Source organism: Bufo bufo, chromosome 9 (assembly GCF_905171765.1).
Source record: "Bufo bufo chromosome 9, aBufBuf1.1, whole genome shotgun sequence".
Lineage (NCBI taxonomy): Eukaryota > Metazoa > Chordata > Amphibia > Anura > Bufonidae > Bufo > Bufo bufo.
This window is the reverse complement of record NC_053397.1, coordinates 16,019,740-16,046,268: the sequence shown is the minus strand read 5'-3', so window position 1 is coordinate 16,046,268 and position 26,529 is coordinate 16,019,740. Positions and strand designations below refer to the sequence as shown.

The following is a 26,529-nucleotide window of genomic DNA, read 5'->3' as shown; positions in this document are numbered from 1 at the left end:
ACGTCACGTGCCCGGCATACTTTATGAATGAAGCCGGCGGCGCAGGCACGTGACGTCAGTCAGCGACGCTGCCGCTCGTCTGCCCGGCCGGCCTGGATTACGATAACAGCCCTGTGAGTAGGATGGATATATTGAATGTTCTACTACAGAGGGGGCCTCATGAATAGAATCATTATTCATTTTACACATTCTATAACTGTACTGGAGCGGCAATGGGGGGGTCTGTGGATGGCACTGTTATGGGGTGGGGAAGGGGGGGGGTCTGTGGATGGCACTGTTATGGGGTGGAGGAAGGGGGGGGTCTGTGGATGGCACTGTTATGGGGTGGGGGGGGCACTGTGGATGGCACTGTTATGGGGTGGGGGGGGGTCTGTGGATGGCACTGTTATGGGGTGGGGGGGGTCTGAGGATGGCACTGTTATGGGGGAAGGGGGGGGGGGGGCTGTGGATGGCACATAGATAACAGTGCCAGCCACAGATCCCCCCCATAAGTGTCCGTCAGCCACAGATCCCCCCCCCATAAGTGTCCGTCAGCCACAGATCCCCCCCCCATAAGTGTCCGTCAGCCACAGATCCCCCCCCCCATAAGTGTCCGTCAGCCACAGATCCCCCCCCCATAAGTGTCCGTCAGCCACAGATCCCCCCCCATAAGTGTCCGTCAGCCACAGATCCCCCCCCATAAGTGTCCGTCAGCCACAGATCCCCCCCATAAGTGTCCGTCAGCCACAGATCCCCCCCATAAGTGTCCGTCAGCCACAGATCCCCCCCCATAAGTGTCCGTCAGCCACAGATCCCCCCCATAAGTGTCCGTCAGCCACAGATCCCCCCCATAAGTGTCCGTCAGCCACAGATCCCCCCCATAAGTGTCCGTCATCCACAAGCGGCGTCGGTTGCCTAGCAACTCTACGGCTGGAGAGAGGGAGCCCCCAGCCCCCGACAAATGATACTATTTACAGTCGCGCGGGGGGGCGCAAAATGTTTTCTTCTTCCTAGGGGGGGCATGACAGAAAATAATTGAGAAGCACTGAGTTACAGTAACCAATAGGATTGAAGCTAAAACAGTTCTATGCATCACATAGAAGTGATCCATGATCCTAGGCCTGGAAGGTGTGAGAGTCGACTGCTTGAACGGTCACATTGGAAGACTTTTTCTTTTTACGTGGCTTTGGATGTGACTAGAGTAGAGGTCAACGGATAAGATTTCACTTAAAAAGGTGACAGAGGACCACACACACACACCACAATCTTTTCTTGTTAAGTTTATTGGCATCATTTTCATCTTTACAGAAGAACCCAGCCTACACATTAGGATGTAGACTGCATGGAAGAGGAAAAATAAAAAAATCAAATAAAAATAAAATAGAACAAAAATAAGGTTGAAGTGCTATATGGGAGCAAGCTACAAACTCAAGAAAACAGAGACATTAGGGTAGCTAAACTGCCAAGGAGGCTTTATACCAACGAGAATCTGATCCACAGCGCGGGGGAGGGGCTGAGGAATAGGGGGAGGGGCTCTAATTCTACATGTTACCTGCCAGTGGAGGGAATGAAACATATATTACACCCCAGAATGGGAATAGCACTCAAAGTCTACAAGATATTTGGGAAAATCTACTCCCCAAATCTGAGCATAGCAAGTGTCCCCTGCAGACATGGCAAAGATTATATAAAAAAAGAGGAAAAAAAAGGATAAGATGTAATAATACCTGTACTTAACCATACAATAAAGTCCAATATTCACATCATTGTTACAGCCCTAACTGCAGTCATGGAGCTATAGACAGCGTGGATAGTGAAATGGAACGAGTAGCATTGTGTCAGCTGTACCCAATGACTACCCTGGAGGCAGCCATTTTTATAGGAGGAAGGGGTGGTGGTCAACATTCGGCCTATCCACTGCATGCCTTGTTCCTCGGGGGCAGTCCCACTGAAAGGGGATTGGCAAAATATTGACGTAGCTGCCCCCCCCAACTGCGTGCAGGAGGATGGACACCGGAACCTGTTCCTACAAAAGCCATAAGCTGCGTCTTACCATTTGCAGGCAAAGCACGCAAATTCTAAGGAGGCGTCCTTATGTTATTTTACGTGTGCTTCAATACTTTAAATCAAAAAAAGAAACAAAAAAAAATAAAAAATTATATTCTTACACTAATTTATACATTTAATTGGTTGCATATATTAACATGTACTATAAGATTTCTGACTTCTGCTCTAAGGAAGCATGACAATAATAAATGGATTCTGTAAAAAGTTCGGATTAGTTAAAAAGTAATAAAGCGATTAACAGATACGATACAAAACTCAAAGACCTGGGTGCTGAACTTGCAAAGAAAGACCGGGGGGGGATATACGCAGCCTTCCTGGCGAGAGCCTTCCATGGGACACGGAACAGTTAAAAGGTTTATTTAACTTCATGTCATATGCTAATTATACACACAAAAAAGGAAAAAGAAAAAAAACCTGTAAAAATAACAAAGAAAAAAAAAAATCCCGTCTCTCCACAAGACACAAAAATTAAGTTATGTTCAAACAAAACAGTATATATGTATATCGTGTTAACCGCTTTGCAGGCCGCTTGGCAAGACAAGGGTTAACCCAACATGGGCGCGTAGTCCACAGGGAAAGGAGGAGGGGGGGGGAGAGAGAGAAGGGTGACGATGGTGTTCTGCTTATCATACAGGTGATCTGTTTCCGTCTGGACCGGTGCCTGGGGAGAGGGTGCAGGCAATTAATATTTATCCTTTACACTCTGGGCAGGAAGGAGGGGGGGGGGGGGGGGGGGGAAGGGTCTCGTGTTCGAAGGCCTAAGTGTGATATCTGTTAGTGAAGGACTCCGGGTTCGCCTTCTTCCCTCCTCAGCAGCTGCAGCTCTCCGCAGACGCCTTTGCCCGGTCGTTCTTGTCCAGTTTAATGGGCTCTGGGAATTCATTGTACAGCTCGACCTCTGTTTCCTGGAGAAGGAGAAATGTCAGATGTGAATAGATGGGAGGTAAAATGAGAACATCTTGGCTGCCTGCAGCTGCCACTAGGGGGAGCTAATTAATACATTTTCTTGTCTTGAATTTTAGTGCATTAAAGCTCCCCCTGGTGGTGGCTGCAGGCAAACAGAATGTCGTCATTTAAAGAGGTTATCCCATGAACCGTTTTCATAATCACAGTCCTGATACATTGTTAAAGGGGTGTTCCAAGACTTTAATACTGATGACCTATCCTTTGGCTAAGTCATCAGTTTCTGATTGGTGGGCAGTCGACACACGGGACCCCTGCTGATCAGCTGTTCGAGAAGGCAGTGGCGCGAGCAGTAGCGCTGCGGTCATCTTGCAGTTTTTCATCTGTCACATGGCCTAGGCGCAGCTCAGCCCCATAGAAGCGAATGGGACTGAGGGTGATGCCAAGCACAGCCGCTATACAATGTACGGCTCTGTGCTTGGTAAGCCTGGTGATCACATCAGCTGATTTACGGAGGTTCCAGATGTCGGACCTGCACCGATCATATACTGATCACCTATCCTGAGGATAGGTCAGATGTGAAGTCTCAGCAACCCTGTTAATAGCCGTTTTAAAGTTATCTATAGCGTTCTAGTGTAAAAGAATAGCCTTTTCAACATTTTTGGTTTCTATGTGTCCCCCATTGTGCTGCTGGGGTAAGCTCTGGCCAGAATCAGTCTCCTTCCCCCTCTGGCAGCTGACAATATAGTCCTTTCTTACCGCTCCTGCAGGAGTCTTCTCAGCTATACTGCCATGTACTGTAGGGACCCTACTTCCTCACAAGCAGGCATTCAGCCATTTCTATTGGCTACCCTGTAGTAAACAGGGGATCGCTATGCTGTGGGGAGAGTGACTGAGCATGTGTGACCAGCAGAACTCAGCTCATTAGGTGGACGTGCACAGTAATATACATTCTGATCACTAAAGTAACTGAAATCACTATAAATGTATACAATAAAATCACTCAGAACTGAATGTTGGACCCAAGACCAGCGGGATGATAATTAAAGGTGGAGGCTCACTTTAAATGAGGGGAAACCCTGGAAGTAACTTTTGAACTCCCCCAGTGAATTTTTGGGATGCAGCATTATGGATGAGGAAAAAAAAAAATTCTGCTTGGATCCATTTTAGAATATATCTTCCTAGGGGTCCGTTTTTGTCTGCGTCCCTTCACACAGACTTGGTATTAAATGATGACTGCTGCCACCACTAGGAGGCGCTCCTTATGTACAGATTCTTTGTACAGCAGCAGTCACTCATGTGCGGCCACCTGCAAAGCAAAGCCCTGGACCGTGCAGCAGCCGCTCGCTCATTACCTGTTTAAGTGCGTTCCGTGCAATCGTCTGAAAAGCCTGCTCCACGTTTATCGCCTCCTTAGCACTGGTTTCAAAGTAAGGGATGTTATTTTTGCTATGACACCAGACTTGTGCCCGCTTTGTGGTGACCTGCGGAAAGAAAGGAAGGATTAGCGGATAGGAGTGGTAATGGGGGGGGGGGGGGGGGGTTCATCCCAATTTACAGCTTGGCAGCTGAAGGCATCTGTGTTGGTCCCATGTTCATATGTGCCCGCATTGCTGAGAAAAAGGATGTTTTAATATATGCAAATGAGGCTCTAGGAGCAAAGGGTGTTGCCGTTGCACCTAGAGTCTCTGCTCTCTCTGCATCCTCTACATTTTGATTGACAAGGCCAGATGCGATGACATTTACACTGCCTTGCCCTGTCAAAGTGCAGAGGGAGCGGCAGTTGCAAAGAGCAGAGCCCCTAGGTGTAAAGGCAACGCCCCTGTTGCTCCTAGAGGCTCATTTGCATATATTTAAACGTCCTTTTTCTCAGCAATGCAGGCACATATGAACATGGGACCAACACTGCCAAGTGCCTATGTAACAGGTCAGCCAGTGTCATAGGGACAGAACTGCTGACAGATGCCCTTTAAAGGTCTCATTCTACGGGGAAACTTATTTTAACTTGTGCAAAGGAAAAGTGGAGACATTGCCCACAGGAACCGGCCCTCTAAAAGCAGTGAGCTGAATGGGTGACCGATTGGGTGATCCCCCCCACTATTTGGAGCCCCCATGAAACTCTTGTTTTGTTAAAAGTAAAATGTGGCTGGAGAACCCCTTTAAATTTTGTAGACAATCTCTTACTTGTCTGTTTTCAAGGTCTATCTTGTTTCCCAGGACCACAAATGGAAAGTTTTCGGGATCCCGGGGACTGGCCTGGATGAGGAACTCGTCTCTCCAACTGTCCAGAGTCTTAAAAGTATTAGGAGCAGTGACATCGAAGACCAGGACGCAGCAGTCGGCTCCTCGATAAAAGGCCACCCCCAGGGACTGGAACCGCTCCTGCCCGGCTGTGTCCCATATCTACAAGAGAGAAATGTTTATAATGCAGCGGGTGATGTTAAAGGGGTTTTCTAGGATTTTTACATTGATGACCGTCAGGCGTCCAACTTCCCCAAACACCTGGCAATCAGTTCGGGAGTAACTCCGGGGGCTGAAACTACAAAGCTCCGTCCACTGCATAGTGGGTACAGCTCTGAAGCCAGAGCTACTGCAGAACAGGCAATCAGTGAGGGTGCGGGGAGTGAGACCCCCGCCAATCAGATAGTGACGGCCTATTCCAAGGATAGGCCATCAATATATAAAGTCCTGGACAATACCTTTAGGCCTCATGCAACACGGACAAATTATGGATGCGGTCCGTGTTGCATCTGCATTTTTTTGGCGGACCCACTGACTTCAATGGGTCTGCGGTTCTATTGTTTTGTGGGACGGTCATACAGACATCCATGTGTCCATTCCACAAAAAGATAGACTGTCTGCACAATGCAGACCACTGACCCATTGAAAAAAAGTCGGTCTGCCAAAAATGTGGACGGCATACAGACCGCATCTGTATTTTGTCGATCCGCGGCCCAGAAAACGGATATGGTCACATGCAGGGGGCCTTAACGCTATTGTCATCACACCAATGCCGTCAACTTCTCCCAAAAAGTTCTACCAGAAAGATACAATCAAGGTGATCCCATTCAAACATGGATCTAAAATATGAAAATGATATGTTAAAGGGGTTGTCCCACAAGAAATATTCTGGATCTTTTGTAATATAAATATATATATATATATATATCTGTAGTCAGTTGGTTATTCAATAAAATCTATCTAATATAAATAGCGCCACCTGTGTTTTTTATTATTATTTCTTTGTCCGGCTCACTGAGAAGGCCGCACATGCTCAGTTTCATCCGTCAACTGCCCCCTGAGCTGTGATAGGAAGAGCACAGACACGCCCCCTGAGCTGCAGCAGAAAGGACACTCCCCTTTAGCTTCCAGCTTGAGCAGAGAACGGGGAGACCTCTGGATCCATGTGAGGTACAGGGCTGGTTCTAGCTTTGTTAGAATACGAGGTCCGATTTTCATTTTATACATCATTAATGGGAGAACCCCTTTAATCCGCTGTGGTCACAGGGTCCAGGAAGCTGAGATCTGGGCTGCTGTTTGTTGAGGAGCCTGTGGTATGAAAGCTGCTTTTTCGCACCAGTACCAACTTCAAATCAAAACTGCTGATCAAAGCACAGGCACACGGCCGTGGATTTCCTCTGCTCTGTCACAGTCATGTGACTCCTCATTTCTTCAGTTTCCATAGCAACCAGTACAATACTCAATTACAGAAAAAGCACAGGCGTCAATCTCAGCCGAGAGTATTTCAGGATTTAGCAAGAATTCTGATCAGGATGGCACGTAACAGAACCGGGGCCGTGTGGGCAGGATATGATGAGGATGAAGACGACTTCATGTCTGACCCTCCATCAGTTTTGCGCGATATACCGGTGACATCGCCGTTTCTTAATTACCGCAGTATTTTAGTGACGTCATCGGAATGGTCACACTTGTGCTCGTCGCTACTAAAATGTCCGTGATCAGCCGCCAGCGTGCATTACCCGTAGTACCTGCCCCCCTGCTACTTCACCAGGACTCCGCCCACTGACTCATCAGCCAATCAATGGCCACCCTGAAGGCACAGACACCTCTGATGTACACAAGCCAGGCCGAGGTCAGCAGCCAATGAGAGAGGAGAAAAGACAGCGGTATTCTCACAGGCCAGCCCTGGCCTGTACCATTGTCCAAGGCGGGGGAAGACGCAGACTAAACGCCAGCACCAGGGTACTGATAAATACACGTGTCGCCCATCCTATCTTACCATCTGTTGGCAGGGTCATTGCTTTTTCAGCGGCCCCTGCACATGGCAGTGCCATCTCTAGCATTATCCAATAGCACAATAGCATCGGCTAACAAAAGTGACACTCTAAATGGAATATACGACTTACTGCTGCGCGCCCCCCATATACAGTGTACTCCGTATAGTGCACATAGATGTGGGGGACATACTGAACCCAAGGGGAGTCCCATCAGTATACATCCCATACAGCAGCATTACTGTATGGGGGAGCTAAAACTTGTAGCCCCCATAAAGTATGTCTCCGTGTGGCCCCATACAGTATAACGTCTCCGTGTGGCCCCATACAGTATAACGTATAATATCTCCTTGTGTCCCAAGTGTTTATTCTTCGAAATGGGTATTTATTGCGATACATTTATTTTATATATCGTTGTCGTGGGAATATTATTGATATCGCCCAACCCCATCCTCTATTAAAACAAGCGCAGGGGACACAGGGAATAAAAAAACACCAAGGAGAATCCCCGTGTCGTGGCCAGCCCCCTGCGGTTCTGCACGGGGCACAGTATTAGCAATTTTGCCTGAAGCTTTCCTTCAAGCCCTTATTGGCAGAATGCGGGCACTTTCTTACTCCTACATGTGCGCATCTTCTCATGCGCAGACTGTGCTGAACCAGTCCAGCGCCTGCGCAGAGGAGGATGTGGCCGTGTATGGCTAAGAAAGCAGTCACAATTAAACTACATGACCTCGGCCATTTTGCTTTACATGGATGCGGCAGGAGGTTTACACAGCCGGGTGCCTTGTAATAAGCAGCTCTGGTGAGTGATTACTGTGGGATGCCATTGACTGTGCGACTCCTCCTTTAAGTGGCCAACCCCTTTAAAGGGTTTCTATCACTTCGTTTCACCTATTTAGCTTTCAGACACTAGCGATCCGCTAGTGTCTGCTTTATCTAACCATCCTAATATAAGAGCTTATTGTCCTGCCGTTTAGCTAAAAAAATAACTTATATAGATATGCAAATGAGCCTCTAGGTGCTATGGGGGCGTGATTAGCACCTAGAGGCTCCATCTACCTTAACAAACTGCCGCCGCCCAGCGCGTCCCTCCAGCCCGCCCATCTCCTCCGGAATGCGATGCTCCTCGTATTCGGCGCATGCGCAGTGAATGTCTGATAGCTTCCCTGCTCAGACATCTCCACTGCGCCTGCGCCGATGACTTCATAGTGCTCCGAGGAACAGGCGCAGTGGAGATGTCTGAGCAGGGAAGCTATCAGACATTCACTGCGCATGCGCCGAATACGAGGAGCATCGCATTCCGGAGGAGATGGGCGGGCTGGAGGGACGCGCTGGGCGGCGGCAGTTTGTTAAGGTAGACGGAGCCTCTAGGTGCTAATCACGCCCCAATAGCACCTAGAGGCTCATTTGCATATCTATACAAGTTATTTTTTTAGCTAAACGGCAGGACAATAAGCTCTTATATTAGGATGGTCAGATAAAGCAGACACTAGTGGATCGCTAGTGTCTGAAAGCTAAATAGGTGAAACGAAGTGATAGAAACCCTTTAAAAGGGAATTTTTAAAAAATTTCGGATCAATTCTTACCCCAAAGATAGAACGCTGGTATTAAAAAAAGGCTCGTACCTGCATTGTCACCAACCGGTCGTCCACCATCACTTCTTTGGTTAAGAAGTCCGCCCCGATTGTGGCCTTGTACTGATTAGTGAACTTCTTATTAACATACTGGTTCATGAGCGAAGTCTTCCCAACCCTAAAAATATAGAAATTCATTAACACTGGATCAAACCAATCAGAAACCAGTCCATAGATATGACAGCGGAGATGGGCCACAGTCACGGATCCCAGGGACTGCGGAGATGGGCCACAGTCACGGATCCCAGGGACTGCGGAGATGGGCCACAGTCACGGATCCCAGGGACTGCAGACCTGGGCCACTGCAAAGGGCTAAATCTGCAGTACAATCCACACCACATTGCAGCCCTTTGGTCCCTGTCCACCATTTATAAAAAGGTAATTCTGTCTACAAGACCCACAATAAGAAGGCAGAATAACCCCATTAGCGGACGTCGCCCTCGGCCACTCACCCAGAGTCTCCCAGGATGATCACCTTCAGAAGCACTTTCTTCCTGGACGTCATCTTTCAAAAATATAACTGAAAGGGAGAGAAGGAAAAGCCATTAGTAACACGGGGACGCGACTGTCTGTTATACACGGTAACACAAGTAGGGGGGCTTCTCAAAATCAGAGGCACTGAATGCAAATCAATTAGTTAGGCCATCAATGTATCATGTCTGCCCGACATCAGACACTGACCACTAATCAAACTGATAGCCCCCTCAAATGTTGATGGTCTGTCGCTTTAAGGCGTTCCTCCTTTAAATTACTCCACAAATAAAATAATTAGAAGGGGTATTTCCATCTGGACATTTATGGAATATCCACAGGATAAGGGCTCATGCAGACGGCCGTAGTTCTTGTAGATCAGATTCGGACCCAATTTATTTCAATGGGGCCGCAAAAGATGCAGACAGCACACCGTGTGGTGTCCGCATCTGCACGTCCGTTCCGTGGCCCCGCGAAAAAAAATTAAATAAAAATACAAAAAAAGTTGAACATGTCCTATTCTTGTCCATTTTACAGACAAAGGGTAGGACACTTCTACAGAAGTTAAAAATATTTTTTTTTAAAAATGGCGGTGAACACTTACAGCCGAGTGCACAAGCCCGAAGAGCAGGTCCCAGAGACTGCATCTGTGCCTATTGGACATATATGGCATAGTCTGCGTCTATGCCATAAATATTCAGATTTAAAAAATATATTATGTAAAAAACATAAAATATTAAATATGGAAAAATTATTTAAAAAATATAAATAAATTCAATAAGATACATAAAATCATGATTGAAATTCTAAAATCAAATAACGTCAAGCCACGGACCAGTGTGAATATGGTTTGCCGTGGGCGAGGACTGAACATCCTGGTTACCAACCACATGAGGAGAGGAGTGCGCCGCTCTTGTGGGGGGCAGTGACCGGTTTCCTCATGTGATCACATCATGACACTTCCCCTGTCACACGCAGCACTGATGTCAAGAGGGAGTCTAGGGGATATAGTAAAAGAAACAATGCACCACAGCAGCACAAAGTATTTTAGGTGGAGAGTGCCGATTCTGTATAGAGCAGTGACCTGCCCACCCTTATGACAAGTTGGACGTCAGGAGTATGTAGTGATGGAGCAGATTCTGCAGCAGTACAGAGTATTTCAGGAGGAGTTGTGCACTCAAGCAAATCAGGACATGTGTTCAAGGGCGCAAAAACAAGTTGTTGCTGAAGATAAAAGGGCACGTAATAAATCTCATGTCTCTGAACACTGGTGACGTCACGCCACCATTAATCCTTCACAGCAGCTGTAAACAGCGGATCGGCTCGTGCTGCCGAGTGATTTCTCCAGGTGCAGTGTACACAGGAGGTGCAGACTGCGCTGTCATTATATACAGTCCCCACGTGCATCCTCTGTCCTGCAACCTGCACCAAATGCATAGCGCTGTATGAAATCACTAAGCGGATCCAGCATCGGGCAGGGTGGGATCACCTGTCCTCCAAATGCACTGCGCTGGATGAGATCACTGACCAGATCCAGTGCCAGGCAGGGTGGGATCACCTGTCCTCCAAATGCATGAAGTGCAGCAAGCAAAACCCAGTGGTCTGGTCTGTGCTGCTTAGAGGGGCGTTATGATAGACTTGAAATCAATCTGATCTTTAATGTGGAGCAGAATCTATTGTTCTCATATTAGGAATTACAGGCTAGAGACACGCTGACTAGTGTCCAGTCCAGACCACCGAGCCCCCTCCATGATCACTAGTCCAGAAACGGCCTATACATGGGAAGGATTGCAGAAAGTAAATGGTACAGAGCGCCACCATGCACTGAGGCTATGAGTGGTACTGCAGTTTACTGATGCAAGATGCAATACTGGAGGATTTCACAACCCTAGTAGCTAAAGGATACGGGGAATTTTTGCGCTGAGCACATTTGCATTTAGCCCGCAGATTGTCTGATTGCTTTGGAGATTGCAGTTTTTTGTAGATTTTTGCACCGTCTGGTGATCAGTTCCCCCTTCCCCCACTTTCACAAAGCATGTCTCAGCGCATGGGAAAGGAATTATGAAGAGTCTTAAGAAATAATTACGAAGGTTCAAAGCATTTGGAGCCCGGAGGCACTTCAATGTGAAAGCTTTTAACCGTCACAGGAATGTCCTTCACCACGCTCCAGACCACGGGCAAACAACACACGGCAGCAGCCAGGTGTGGCAAGGCGTGTATGCATGTACCCTTGGAGACAACCAAGGTGCAAAATGTTAGAGGGGTTCCCAAAAGCAGTGCCCCTTCTTTGTATAGGCATCGTCTGGTACTGCAGCTCAGCACATTTTCGACCCTGGATTCCAATATCAGGAGGATGGGCTGCAATCACCAGCTGATCCCTGGCAGGACGCGGTACATTGCCCACACTGCAGTATTGATGGACGCTAAAAAGGTAGCCGCACACGAGATAACTGCCGGACCATCTCTCCTAATCCTCCACACGGATGCTCGGCTCAACTGAGCATGCATGTGCCGTGAATAGGAGAGGTGAGAAAGCTACTGCCAGAAACCACTGCCATGAACCCAAGAACAAAGGGATCGAGCATGCTGAGATCCAACTGCCTGATCCTTCCCAAACCCGTTGGTGGAGAGTCAGGCGGTCCCCATACACATTAGATGTTTGGCCATTCCCGACAATATTCTAGTGTGTATGGGCGGCTTTATTTCCATTGGGTTTTTCAGGGAATTAAATACAGAGGATGGCGGCCTCCAGCTGATGTCCCTTCAAAGGGCTGAACGGCAGGGGTACCAGGAGTCGGACCCCCACCAATCAGATCCTTAGTTTAGGTCATCGATATTTAAACCCCGGACAATCCCGCTATGAGAATATTCAGTCTCAACAACTCCGCTAAAAACGGTGGGGATTTACTATACTGTATATGCTCCATATGGCTAGAAATGGCGCAATAACGTGCGAACCTGTCATTCCATTCATTGAGGTATTGGACAAATGGTAAGGCGCTGCACAGACGAGCCATTCTAGCACATGGGAGCGCTGAGGTCGGTCGCTGGACCACACCGTTCCAGTACAACAGGATGAATGTCAACAATGGGAAGCCGAAAAACATGGCTTCAAACAGGCCCTTGTGGTTGCGCTTTTGGGTCCCATGCACACGGCTGTTGCCGGCCGTGACCTGTATTGCAGCCCGCAAACAGCATGTCCGCAATATGCGGGCAACAGCCGTGTGCTCCCCGTATCACGGATGTGGACCCATTGACTCATGCCTCCGCACCGCAAAAAAAAAAAAATAGAACTTTTTGTAGTATTTTTTTACGGTGCGGATGGATCACAGATCCGTCCAAGTTGAATGGGTCTCGATCAGTCATGGCTGCGGCCCGTACATTGGGGACAGCAAATTGCGGTCCCCAATGCACGGCCGCACAACAGCCGTGTAAAAGGCCTTATCCTGCAGCAGTTACATAAATGACCCCAATATTCGGATGGTTGTATAATGGTCAGTACAGCTGACCAACTAACACAGACAAGTAAACAACCCCCGCCCCCCTCGGAAAAAAAAGCTGCGCCATTAATAACTAGAACACTCCATATCTCTCTCCAGGAACTGTGACTAAGAACATGGATGTGACCATCAGGAGGGTAACGTGACCCCCGCCTGTGTCAACACAAACACGCAAGGGAATCTGGCAGACGACCAATCGGGATCTTCAGCCTCAATCTGATAATCCAGAAACTCTGCAGTGGGGTCCTGACCAAATCCTTCCCCTGGACTTGTTACAATGTATCAGCGCAGATAAGAACTACCTACCTGGAGTCCTGAACCCGATCTGACACTGGTTTTGCTGGCCTACATAGGATGGCCCAGACAAACACTAACAAACCCACCAAGGTACGGTACATTATGAAAAGTTGCAAATTTTGGCGGCACATGGCAATTTCCCGCAAAAAATAAATAAAAAAATTGAGATTGCTTGTGCCACTTTAAAAGTGAGAAGGGCCCGTTAATAGATATGACGCCTCTCACCCCACACATCTAGATGCATGACAGTCTTCATCAATTCACTGACAGCAAGCAAATAACTTTGTATCAAGAAGTCCATCAATGGGACTAGACCAGGGAACAGCAACCTTCAGAACTCCAACTGTTGTGCAACTACAATTCCCAGCATGCTCCATTCATTTCTATGGGAGTTCTGACAAGAGCATAGCAGTTATGCATGCTGGGAGTAGTAGTTTCACAACAGCTGGTGTCGATCCCTGGACTAGACCATGACCATCCGCTCTGGGGACGTCCCTAGAAGCATTAAATCAGTGTATAAAGTAATAGCCGCCTGCACAAAAGGACTACTTCTTTATACCACAGCCCGGGCAAACAATGCCTGGACTAGTGGCTGAGACTACAACTCCTAGCATGTCCTGGCAGCCGGCTGTGAGAATATTAGCAGGTTGTCCACTGCAAGTTTTGTTGCCCTTTAAGAATTACGCAAAGTGTAACTCCAAGCTCCATTCTAGAAATAGGGCGCTCCTTGGAAGTCGTAGCCGGAGAAATTCCTTCCAAGGAACTTGTGACAAGGACCCAACACCGATGACAAGGTTCAGCTTTTTACTACCGTGATCTGCAACTTTCCTGTGCCCTTTTGCATCTATTCCCTGGCAGCAAGCAGAGAAACTGAAATGAGTTGAAACGCAGTGTAAAGGCAAAGAACCCTACAATGGTCACACAGCTGATGCGTTTGGTACAATGTAGCAGTCCTGCACGGATACATTGTAACAAGCTGTCTGAGAGCAGGAGGAGGTTGGGTATTCCACCTCTGGAAACCTTGTTTACCTCCAATCACTAATCTTTACCATTAGGGTAGCAGAGAACTGCCCAAAATACCTTCCTGCGTGCGAGGGGACCTGATGTGACACCCAAAAGGCAGCAGGTTAAACAAGTGGAGCTATGAAGCAGAGCTGAACTGCGCAGTCACCTGCTCCTCCTGACAATAAGAGATGACAGAGGAATGTCAGGGCAGACACTGGCTCAGACCTTGCCCAACTGAGTCACATCGCTCAATGCCAAGAGGCCACGTGCCGCTGACTCACTGAAAAGACGACGGCTGAAAAATGGGGGAAAAAAGTGAACTTTACTCATGTGTCAAACCCAGGATAGTGAACACGCTAGATGTAGACCAGAGGTCCTCCAGTGTAAGATCTGTACCTAAAGAGAATCGAGAAGACGTTGTGCCATGATATAGCTGGTAAAGTGGCACCACACAAACTAAAGAACATAACTGTGTGTATACATGGTGCAATACCCACTAATATACATCAGGACTGCAAGAGGGCGACTGCGACACGAAAGCTGCGTGCAAAACTGAACACATCTGCTCCCTGTGAAAGGCTTGTGTGGGATGAGCATAGCCTGTATTATACTGCAGAGCTGCACTCACTATTCTGCTGGTGGAGTCACTGTGTACATACATTACTGATCCAGAGTTACATTCTGTATTATACTGCAGAGCTGCACTCACTATTCTGCTGGTGGAGTCACTGTGTACATACATTACTTATCCTGTACTGATCCTGAGTTACATCCTGTATTATACAGCAGAGCTGCACTCACTATTCTGCTGGTGGAGTCACTGTGTACATTACATTACTTATCCTGTACTGATCCTGAGTTACATCCTGTGTTATACCCCAGAGCTGCACTCACTATTCTGCTGGTGCAGTCCTTACTTATCCTGTACTGATCCTGAGTTACATCCTGTATTATACTCCAGAGCTGCACTCACTATTTTGAAGTGACATCGTGTACACATCAGAAAATGAAGTGGACAGACCATGAACATGTCATCAATGCCTCCATTGTCCTCCACAAAAAGCTGATCACTGTACTGATATTGTGTAAACCAAATAGGATGTAAATTCGTCTTCCCAACCTGTAACGCATGAATACGGCCACCGCCACGGAAACCATCATGAAGAGCACAATGCCAGGCAGGCTCCTACAAAGTCCTAAGCTATAGTGCAATGAGCATACTGGACAGCTCTGTGCGGTGCGAGAAAGGAGCCCAGTACAAGGACTACGGCCTCTTGCACACGACCGTATGGATTTGTGGTCCGTTTCAGTAGTGTTTCCGTTCTCTTTTTCCATTTGGTTTAAGTTTGTGATCAGTTTTTTGCGAATCGCAAAAGGAAACTGAAGCATACAATAATGTTTAAACAGTAAGTACATTAAAATATGGGCAGGGCATAAAATTTTCAATAGATGGTTCCGCAAAAACGAAATGGATACGGAAGACATACGGATGCATTCAGGTTTTTTTTGCGGCACCATTGACTTGAATGGAGCCACGGAACATGATTTGCATACATACATAATGCAAAAATACGGAATGGAAAAAAAAAAAATACGGTCGTGTGCAAGAGGCCTAAAAGAGTAGAGTAGTATGGGAGAGTGGCGGGAGAACATTTGGTTTATAAAAAAAAAAAAACACTAATCCTGGAAACCCCTTTATGCATCAGGACATTCATAAAATATCCTAATGGTGTTAAAGGGATTGTCCCAGAGTGACAAATCTCTAGAATAGGTCAGGGGCGGATTGGGAAATTAAAGTGGCCCTGAAAAAAAAAAAAAATAACGTGGCCCCCAACGTAGTAGGTGGGTCCAAATCAACACAAGGTGGTACACAGAATACCATCCCACAGAACCGTATACCCAAGTGTGGCACAAAATACCTCTCCAGAAGCTGCCCCTCTGGGGTGGTCAATAGCTGCCATGTTCTGTCCTCCTCCTATTGTCTGAGATGTGGCCAGCCCTATCCCATTCTGCCTGGACTTCCTCTAAGGCTACTTCCACACTCGCGTTTGGTGCGGATCCGTACCAATAATGTAAACGCTTGTATCCGTTAATAACGGATCCGTTTGCATTATTCATTTAAAAAAAGTCCAAGTCAAAACGGATCCGTCTTGACTTACATTGAAAGTCAATGGGGGACGGATCCGTTTTCAATTGCACCATATTGTGTCAGTGAAAAACGGATCCGTCCCCATTGACTTACAAAAAATGCAACGGAGACCGAACACAGCCAAACTGATGCATTCTGAACGAATCCTTATCCACTCAGAATGCATTGGGGCTGAAATGATCCGTTTTTGGGCCGCTTGGGAGAGCCCTGAAACGGATCTCACAAACTAATAATGACCTGGATTGTTCCCCTAGTACCATGTACCCAGCCGGCGACAGTGAGGAGGGCGAGGGTAGCTCTATGGGCATCTGCCCACCGTGAAAATTCCCTGTAGTGTCTATGGCCAATCCGCCCCTGGAATAGGTTAGAAGGGTCTGGTAGGAATTCGCCTCTAACTACTCCACCAATCATGAGAATGGTCATCCAGGGTCCCCAATAAGAATGGCATTTTGGGAAACCCCTTTAAATCTTCAACAGGTCCCCAATGATATCAGGGAACTTGGGTGACATCTGAACACTGACGACTCACATTTTAAAGGGAATGTCCAAGTTTTAGAGTCTGGGGGCAGCTTCTAATAAGAGAAAAATAATAAATAGTGGAGGTTTCTCGGCATGGAGGCGACACCCCAACTCTTTCAAGCAGAGGAGCCATAACTTCTAGGACATGCAGCACCTTCTGCAGCGTCCCTTCCCCAGGACTCTGCAGTACCGCTGGGTGACATGATTTCTTGCTTGGACTTGATTAAGGGAGGACCCTGCCTGGATCCACCTCTAAATACATATGGTCAGCGAGTGCAGATCTCCCGGTATATGGGCAGGAGCCACAAGAACAAGTTCTTAAGAGACAAGAATCACTTCCTCCATTATAAGTCACGTCACCTTCTTCAAGGAACAACGCACTGTAGACTATTTATGTCAGCAGAAGATTTCGTAGTTGGGTTAAAGGGTTTTTTGGATTATGTTAAAGGGGTTGCCCAGCAAATACAAAATGTATTTTAAAGCAGATACAACATTAAGAACTAGCCATACTCACCGATCGCCTGCTGATCCCGTTTAGAAGTTTACCAGGTTGGTTTCTGTCTGGTTTTGTCTCACAGGGAATGACCGATCAGCCAATCACAGTGGTGACCCGCCTCAATCACCGATTGGTTGACTAGTCATTTCCTCTGTGTCAAGAGGGACCTGGAAGCAGAAAAGATCGGGAACTGGGCAAAACAGACAGCAGCAGCGGAGGGATTGGTAAGAGGTATATGGGGGTGTGTGTTATTTTTTTCTCCATTATGAGCCAGTTTAGCATTTTCTCTGCTGGACAACCCCTTTAATAAAGCTTAAAGGGGTTGTCCAAGTTATTTTTATTGATGACCCAACCTGAAGATAGGTCATCAATATGAGATCCGCATGGGTCCGACACTCCATGCGACTTTTTACACAAACCACCATAAGCTGGCTTAATTGTCTGCAACAATTTGAGCCATTTCTGCCCATAAGAGGCTGATACATGAGGCGTTTTATGCACCAGTTTTGATAGCCCCGCCCACTTTGACATTTATAACTCATTTCTGGATGATGCATTGTTTATGGTGAAATTTCTGGAGAAAACAATTGATACATTTGGTGCAAATCAAAACGCCATTCTTTTTGCTGCATTTTACGCCATAATTCTAGTGCAACAAGCTTAAAAGGGGTATTCCCATCTTAGACAATGGGGCAGATCGCTAGAACATGCCCCCATTGTCTGATAGGTGTGGGTGCCACCTCTGGGACCCGCACCTACAAGGAGAACGGAGCCGGGGAGAGTTGTGGCTGGAGGACACCGGGTATCCCGGGAGTCCGTCCACCACCAGGTGCAGCTCCCAGCATGCGCGGCCACAGCTCCCATTCATTTCTATGGGGCCGACTGAAAAAGCCGAGCCAGCACTCAGCTATTTTCGGAAGCTCCATAGAAATAAATAGAGGGCGGCTGTGCATGTGCAGTGTGCCCTCCTCAACTTTCTCAGCTCCGTTTTCCTTGTAGGTGCGGGTCCTAGAGGTGGGACCTGTACCTATCAGACAATGGGGGCATATCGCTAATTGTCTAAGATGGGATAAACCCTTTAAATCTCCCCCCCCCCCCCCATGTGTCAGTTTTGCGGCATACAAACTTGCAACAATCGTATAAAGTCTAGACAATGCTCCTTGAGCTAAACACAACAGCGGCTTCTAGTCTGCTACAATGTATCAGTGTGGGTTCCTGCCTGTTCACAGAGCATTGTCTGCTGCTCCAGCTGTGAAGAAATAACAATGTAGTTGGTATATTTAGAAAACATACACAGATCTGATCTTACCTTTGCTACAATTTTTATCTAGACAATTATCGGAAGCTCTTTAACGCCAAGATGATACATTTTATATGCTGTGACACATTATGGCAACTGATTCTACCAGAGGAGAGATCTGTACCCAGATGTGGGGTTGCACTGCACTCGGTCATGTCCGGCAATCCCATAGATTATGCATGTTCAGTTCGCACGCCATTGAAGCGGGGGAAGGGAACCCCCTTTCTCATAATCAGCTGTTGTCCTGTGATCATTACAGTCTTGGGGCAACTCGCAGAGTATTGTCCAGGTACACGGCACAGTGCTGCCATTAAAAAAAAAAAACGGTCATGTAACCTACAGATGCCACCTGGCCAGGCCAGCAAAAGGGAAGCATATTTACCTGCTCCCCGTCACTGGGTCCCCAGCCAGTTTGCCTCACTCAGACCAGATGCAAGAGGAGCAGGTCAGTGAATGGCTGCAGCAGTGTCAAAGTGGATGTTGACAGCAGGGAGCAAAGGGGCTGGGCCCCAGTGACGGGGAGCAGGTAAGTATCTTTCCCTTTTGTAGGCCTGGCCAGGAGGGAAGGGGTTTGCCAACACCCCCCAAAAAGAGATGGCGAATCCCTTTAAAGAGATACAATTCCAGTGACTACAGATACTTTCTTGCAGTCAATAAGTCTGTGCGTGGTACAGGAAAAAAAAAAAGCTCTGTGTGCCCCTTTAACTGCCCAGTCGAGGCTTCCCTTTAAGAGTCTTTATTGTGTTGTTATCTCCTGACGTCTGAGGCTCAAACAGAAAGGGACAAAACAGAACAATCCATGTGAAAACAACAATTACAAGTGAAACCGTTCAACCGAGGAGATGACGGAGCACACGTCCCAGCTCAAGATCACTTCATGATTACAAGGAAGAAATGTTAAGGATCATTTACACGGGTTACAAAGGGTTATATTACCTGGCATTGCACCGAAACCCTTAATTATCCTCCATACTTGTACCTAAACTTTAAATACGTGTAACTACACTGCCTGAAAACAGATTAAAAGGGATTGACCATATTAAGAAAAAACATTTTCATCCACCCCATTAAAGTGGTTATCCAGTTTCTTAACCCCCCCCCCCTCTACATGTGCCAGGCCCCTCACCAGTAATATACTTACCCCACTCCTGGTCCCCGCAACCGACGCGGCACAAGTATATTACCGGTGAGGCGCCCGGCACATTGGGGGGGGGGCAGCATAACGTAGGGACAGGTGAGTTGATTTCCGCGGTCTGCCTTTTTTAAGTTAAAAGTGGTTGCCGAGAACTATCACAACCATTGCAGACTGGGCCTGGAAAAGAGTCACGGCCTCCTGAGAAGAGTCCTGGTTATTCATGAAGTCCTGCTCTCCTGCTGATGACTGACCGGCTTCTACCTAGTTTTCTCCCTTTCTCTCTAGGAGAGAACGGCCAATCATCAGTAGATGGGAGGAGAGCAGGAGATTATAATAACCAGGACTCTTCTCAGGTAGATCTGACTCTTTTCAGGGCCTGAGCTGCAATGATTATGATGCTGGTCCTCGGCAACCACTTACTTTTAGCTCATGAGGTCAGCATAAAGTTGATGACCGGTTCCCTTTAAGGCATTCGGTGTTAATAAAGGAAGGTCTCCCCGTTCAGGATCCTCATCTGTTAGTAATGGTAACGTCTCTTGCTCTGGAGGACCTGCCATAACCATGCATTATACAGACAGTCCATTTATTTCAGTAGGAGCCGTGCAATACTTAATTTCTCCTGTGGGGGTGCTGTAGAATAACTGATCACTTCTTGCCAGGTTCCACACAGATTACAGCTGATTCCTGAGGTTTCCAGCAGCAGGCTACTCTACTACTCTATGATTTGCAGGAGTCTTCTAACAGGGTGGGGCACATCTTCGGGGGTGCAACAGTATCTACGTAGTATAAAGTGCACATAAGGGGGCTTGCCCACCGCTGCACCATAGCCTCCATTAAATACTAGGAATGGTGGGAGGGGGCATTAGAGCATCCACCGTGTCCTAAATTCACAAGAATTTTTGTGAATGAGGTTAAAATCTAAAATCACTAGCACCATACATAAAAACACCTTGGTACATGCTGATCATGTGACCGCTCACGAAGGGTTAACCCCAGCAGCCAGCCGCCAAAACTCCAAGACTTAATTATTGTATGCAGAATCATGTGGGTAATCAGCTGCTCGAGTCACAAGGGTGGGGACAGCACGTGTGAACAAAGGGGCCGAATGATCCAGTGCGGAGACCCAGCGGTGAGAAGAGCGCCGCCGCGCAGGGTAGAATCAAACTGCCGGCCGATCCTCTACTGCACCCAGGTTCTCGATTTACGATCTGCTGCAAAGTTGCTTTCTTTACACCCATCCAAAATTTCCATTGCATAGAACAGACTCCAAAAGCACGCATGGTTTTAATAATCGGGCACCGGGTGCCCATGGAGACCCTATTGCACCACCGGAGCGGGCAGTGCAGCAGGTCGCCATTCCTCCATTCTCTTGACACATTTCGGAGCTAGGACAGGTTATCAAAGTTTAAATCTCGGGGGCCTGACTTCTGGAACAACATCCAGTGCCCAGAGCAGATGTAAACAATGAAGCGGATGCAGAGCCCCCCTGGGCAGCACAGGCTTTACTGTGCCCACTGGCAGGGGTGCTGGAGCTAACCCCCTCACCTATCACACATTAAAGAGGACCTGTCACCCCTCCTGACTGTCCATTTTAGTAACCATTTGCATTCCCCATGTAATAATTCTGGAGCATCTATTCTTCTATGTTGTGCCAGACCTCGATTATTCCTCCGAGAAGATATGAAAGAATTGGCTGCGGTGTGCGATAAAAGGTCCATCTGGGTGTTATCAGTTTGGGGGGGGGGGGTAACTGCACAGTCCGACACTGTCCAATCAGTTTTGCCAGTGGCAGGCCATGCAGGGACACCCCCCCAACTGGTTACACCAAGCTGGACTTTCATTGCAAACTGCTAGCAATTCCCGGACATGGGTGGCATACCCTGGCCCCCAATGTCGGTCAGGACTCAGCCCCTTTGCCCCCCTTCAATGGAGTTCCTCAGGCAGTATTTGTATCTGTGAAATCATCATGGCTTCCGTTACGACGCTCGTGACGGCAGGTAAGAGAAAAACAAGGCCACGGCCTCCTAAGGAATGCTATCACAACATGGCAATTAGCACACGAGTGACAATCATCAGCCTGGAGCATTGCACAATGTCAGGGTTGTCAGGATGTGTGTCATTTACAAACCGTCCGGGTCACATTTCTGCAACGGTCCCATTACAACAACGCTGCTAGATCCTGAGCCGGAGACAAGGGGCCGAACACAGACCAGTCCCGGCTCATCGTAATGACGTAAAAACCGCGAGTGCGATGGGCAACCAGAAGGATGGGGGGGGGGGGGCGAGCGTCACAGATCATTTCAGGAAAGGATTGTAGGAAGCCGTCTCCTTCCATTTGCTCTCACATCAACCGTAAGCTTCTCCAACACCTGTAAGTTTTAAATGAATGGTGGGGTCGCCCTTTAACCAAATGAAGGTCCCCATTTGATGAGTCTCTCTCTGGAGGACCCGACACATGCAATGCTTCTTTTCTCCAGTGGTGGTGCTGCTGGGAAATTAAACACTTGCTGCCAGCTGATCGATGGGGGAATCAAGAAATCTTGTCGTCATCAGCTTATCTTTGGGGACCCTTCTAGAAAATAAGGGACTGTCGAAACAGGGATCAAGAGCCAGAAAAGAAGTGAGGAAGGACGAGAGCTGCTGTGCTGACATTGTTACACCCCCCCCCCCCCCTCAGGCAAATGATCCCTGGGCAAGACAACAATGGGCTCATATAATATTACTGCCACAGGAAGAAATCCTAATAAAAATAAAAAAAAGGAAGGAGGAAGTAAAATAATCCAACAAGGAGAGGCGCGGAAGAAACAAGGTGAAAGCGAAAGCTACAGCGGCACAATGAGGGGTCAGGAAGCCCCCTTTATAAGTCATCTATGCAGGAGGGGCCTTGATTTAGACCCAATTAGGCACTGACAGGATTGCCAAGAATCAGCGAGTGTCGCCATATGCTGCTCCAGGTGCCCGACAGTGAGGACAAACCAAAACACGTGTGCGTCTGAACTGCGGTCCACGAGCCACAAAATACGAACACCTTCCGTGTGCATCCCCTATTTTCCTCACCCCCCCCCTCTCAAACAGTAGGGACGTCGTGCCCGTGTTGAGGACCTCAGGTCTGCAAAACACGGGAACCGGCTGTGTGCACTCCGCATCTTTCCCGTATCTTTCAGAAGTGAATAGGTCCGCACCGCGATACAGAAAGCACACGGACTCAGCGGCACCACGGTCATGTGAAGGGAGCTTCAAAGAAACCGCTCTCTCCTCCACAAAACAGACAAGAACATGCGCTACAATTTGCAGAAAGGACACACGGACGTGGACAGCACACAGGCGACATTATGATGCCCGCCGCATTTATTGTGGACCCAAAGCAATGAAAGGGATCGGACACAGATACAAAATACAGTTTTGTGCACGAGGTCTAAAGGCTGGTTCACGTGGCCCCCGCAATATATTGTCTGCATTAAAGAGGACCTTTCATCAGTTTAGCCCTAGTCCAATTAGGGTCTTAAGAGAAGAAAAACTGCTACAAGAGGACATGGTTTAAATTAGAGGGGCAAAGGTTTAAAAGTAATATCAGGAAGTATTACTTTACTGAGAGAGTAGTGGATGCATGGAATAGCCTTCCTGCAGAAGTGGTAGCTGCAAATACAGTGGAGGAGGTTAAGCATGCATGGGATAGGCATAAGGCCATCCTTCATATAAGATAGGGCCAGGGGCTATCCATAGTACTCAGTATATTGGGCAGACTGGATGGGCCAAATGGTTCTTATCTGCCGACACATTCTATGTTTACCCCACTGATGCCATGGCACATTTTTTCTCCCCAAATACCCCCCCCCCCCCCCAATTCGTGCGCTGTTGGCCGCGTTGATTTCAGCACCTTATATTATAATGAGCCGACTCTGTTATACTAGGCGGAGACTCGCAATTTAGCTGGGGTCGGTTCTCTTCGCCCTGGCTGTGAGCGCATCCAATCAGAGCGCACCGATCTTAGCCAGTGAGAAAAGAAACGCCCCAAGCGAAATTGCGAGTCTCCGCCTAGTATAAACGAGTCGGCTCATATTTTAAGGCGCCGAAATCAACGCGGCCAACAGCGGACTAACGGGGAGGTCTCTGAAAAAATAAAAAGTGGGGGGCATCAGTGGGGCCACCCTATAAAGGTAAGACCATACCTAGACCAGGGCTAAACTGATGAAAGGTCCTCTTTAAAGGGTTAATAAAAAAATAAAAAAAATCCAAATAACTTACAAACTGTGCCAAGGTATGCCAACCACACAATATAACGCCAAGAAGAGCTGCCGCCTAATGTAACCTGACAGCGACCAATCAGCAACCGTCACACACACACACCTCACTGCTACACCGACTGCAAGATCCCAGTGAAAAAGGTGCCGCCATCAGCATCCACCAGCAGAGAGATTACTGCAAGAGTCCTACTTACTGAAAGGCTGAGCAAGATATTGTGCAAGAAGAGTAGAGAAGAGTATCGAAACTGGCAGCAAGTACACAGGGGGCAGACAGTGTATAGGAGTTCTATTCTTGTACATAGGAGGCAGTATTATAGTAGTTATATTCTTGTACATAGGAGGCAGTATTATAGTAGTAATATTCTTGTACATAGGAGGCAGTATTATAGTAGTTATATTCTTGTACATAGGAGGCAGTATTATAGTAGTTATATTCTTGTACATAGGAGCAATATTATAGTAGTTATATTCTTGCACATAGGAGCAGTATTATAGTAGTTATATTCTTGTACATAGGAGCAGTATTATAGTAGTTATATTCTTGTACATAGGAGGCAGTATTATAGTAGTTATATTCCTGTACATAGGGAGCAGTATTATAATAGTTATATTCATGTATATAGGAGCAATATTATAGTAGTTATATTCATGTATATATGGAGCAGTATTATAGTAGTTATATTCATGTATATAGGAGCAGTATTATAGTAGTTATATTCGTGTATATATGGAGCAGTATTATAGTAGTTATATTCCTGTATATATGGAGCAGTATTATAGTAGTTATATTCCTGTATATATGGAGCAGTATTATATTAGTTATATTCCTGTATATATGGAGCAGTATTATAGTAGTTATATTCCTGTATATATGGAGCAGTATTATAGTAGTTATATTCCTGTACATAGGAGCAGTATTATAGTAGTTATATTCTTGTACATAGGAGCAGTATTATAGTAGTTATATTCTTGTACATAGGGGCAGTATTATAGTAGTTATACTATTGTACATAGGAGGCAGTATTATAGTAGTTATATTCTTGTACATAGGAGCGGTATTATAGTAGTTATATTCTTGTACATAGGAGCAGTATTATAGTAGTTATATTCTTGTACATAGGAGGCAGTATTATAGTAGTTATATTCTTGTACATAGGAGGCAGTATTATAGTAGTTATATTCTTGTACATAGGAGGCAGTATTATAGTAGTTATATTCTTGTACATAGGAGGCAGTATTATAGTAGTTATATTCTTGTACATAGGAGGCAGTATTATAGTAGTTATATTCTTGTACATAGGAGGCAGTATTATAGTAGTTATGACAACCATTTCTGTAAAGTGGAAATGTGTTCAGAGCAGTTGTCACTTCCCTTCCCCCACTAAATACATTATTCATTAGGGGGCACAATGTGCACAAAGCTGTTCCCAAGATGAAGCGAAATAATTATAATAATATTAATCAGATGACGTCAGGACATTCTGCGGTCTCTGACGTCGGGGTCATCAGCTGCCCGTCAGCACCGGGAGTACACGCCGCCGGCAGGCAGTAGTGGGGGGCAGGATGCGGGGACTCCGGGAGGTGACAGGGCGGGGATCTCCTACGGGAAGGCCGCAGCATACCGGGGATGTCTGGGAAGGTGCGGGGCCCGGCAGGCAGAGCGGGGGGCGGCTGTCAGAGATAGCTCTACCCCGGGGGTCTCCCCGCCCAGGGCCTCCCTGATTTGCTCAGGCCTCCGGGGGTTCGTACACAGGACAAGGCTTCCCACCCGCCGCTCCCCTGGAACCGGCCGCCCGTCTTACCCGCGGTGAGTAGATGTTCAGCGTGGGTCTGTGGTGTGCCGGTCCGCTCCTGTTCTCCGCCGGGCCCGCTGCTGCTGAGGTTGCTGCTCTCTGCTTCCTCCCTGCCAACCCTTCTCTTCCCAGCGGAAGTGACAAGCAGTCATGGGGCTGCTGACGTCACCTCCTGCTCCTTCACGTCGATTGGTAGATTCTAAAGGTAGGGGCGGGTTTAATGGTAGGTCACATGATGTGCTGTGTCACTTTCTCGCTGCCATGTTACCTGAGGCGAAGTGTCATGGTTGGTGGTGGGGGACGGAGGTGGTCCTGTGTGTCTGGGAGTTAGAATAGAAATAACCTGTGACTAGAGACTTTCCTCCATTGTGTGACAGGCCATGGACGGTCTGGTGCCATTCAGGATTAGGGCTTGTGTGGAAATCTAGACCAGAACCCCCCCACCATCCAAGTGGGACTGCCTTAGTTCTCCATAAGGTTCCATAGGTGTGTTAGATCGGTCCACTTGAAACGCAGGGGTGAAATCTTGTGTAAGGTGGGTGACACCTTAGAAATTGTATTCAGATGCTGGCCGTTGTAAGGCCGTGTTCACACAGCATGGATAAATCCGCAGCAGAAATCCAAAACGGGAACTCAGATTTCTGCTACAGATTGTCCTGCGGATCCGTACAGACCGCATTGAATCCAGTCGAGAGATTCTTCGGATTTTCCATGCAGAATCTACAACAATATTGAGGTGTTGAACTCCCAGAAGAGCTGGGAAATCTCCCTGAAAGTAGGCCTCCACGAGCTGTAGCGGGGC

The 26,529-nt window shown here is 47.3% G+C and overlaps 1 protein-coding gene across 1 annotated transcript; it reads right to left on the bottom strand.

The window, feature by feature from the left end:
- Nucleotides 1-1,244: 1,244 nt before the first annotated feature.
- RAB7A (RAB7A, member RAS oncogene family) lies at nt 1,245-25,862 on the bottom strand. Its single transcript, XM_040406902.1, has 6 exons — nt 25,737-25,862; nt 9,271-9,338; nt 8,810-8,936; nt 5,134-5,352; nt 4,305-4,433; nt 1,245-2,951 (listed from the first exon to the last, which is right to left on the bottom strand). The coding sequence occupies exons 2-6, from the start codon at nt 9,321-9,323 to the stop codon at nt 2,856-2,858; spliced, it is 624 nt and encodes a 207-aa protein (XP_040262836.1). The 5' UTR covers nt 9,324-9,338; nt 25,737-25,862; the 3' UTR covers nt 1,245-2,855.
- Between the last annotated feature and the right edge of the window lie 667 nt (nt 25,863-26,529).

Bases quoted from the DNA above. Each gene is read 5' to 3' on its own strand.
- RAB7A (XM_040406902.1), bottom strand. From the start codon at position 9,323: ATGACGTCCAGGAAGAAAGTGCTTCTGAAGGTGATCATCCTGGGAGAC. The intron at 8,937-9,270 runs GTGAGTGGCCGA...CTATATTTTTAG, and splicing joins ATCATCCTGGGAGACTCTGG to GGTTGGGAAGACTTCGCTCA. The intron at 4,434-5,133 runs GTAAGAGATTGT...TTCTTTCCGCAG, and splicing joins TAGACCTTGAAAACAGACAA to GTCACCACAAAGCGGGCACA.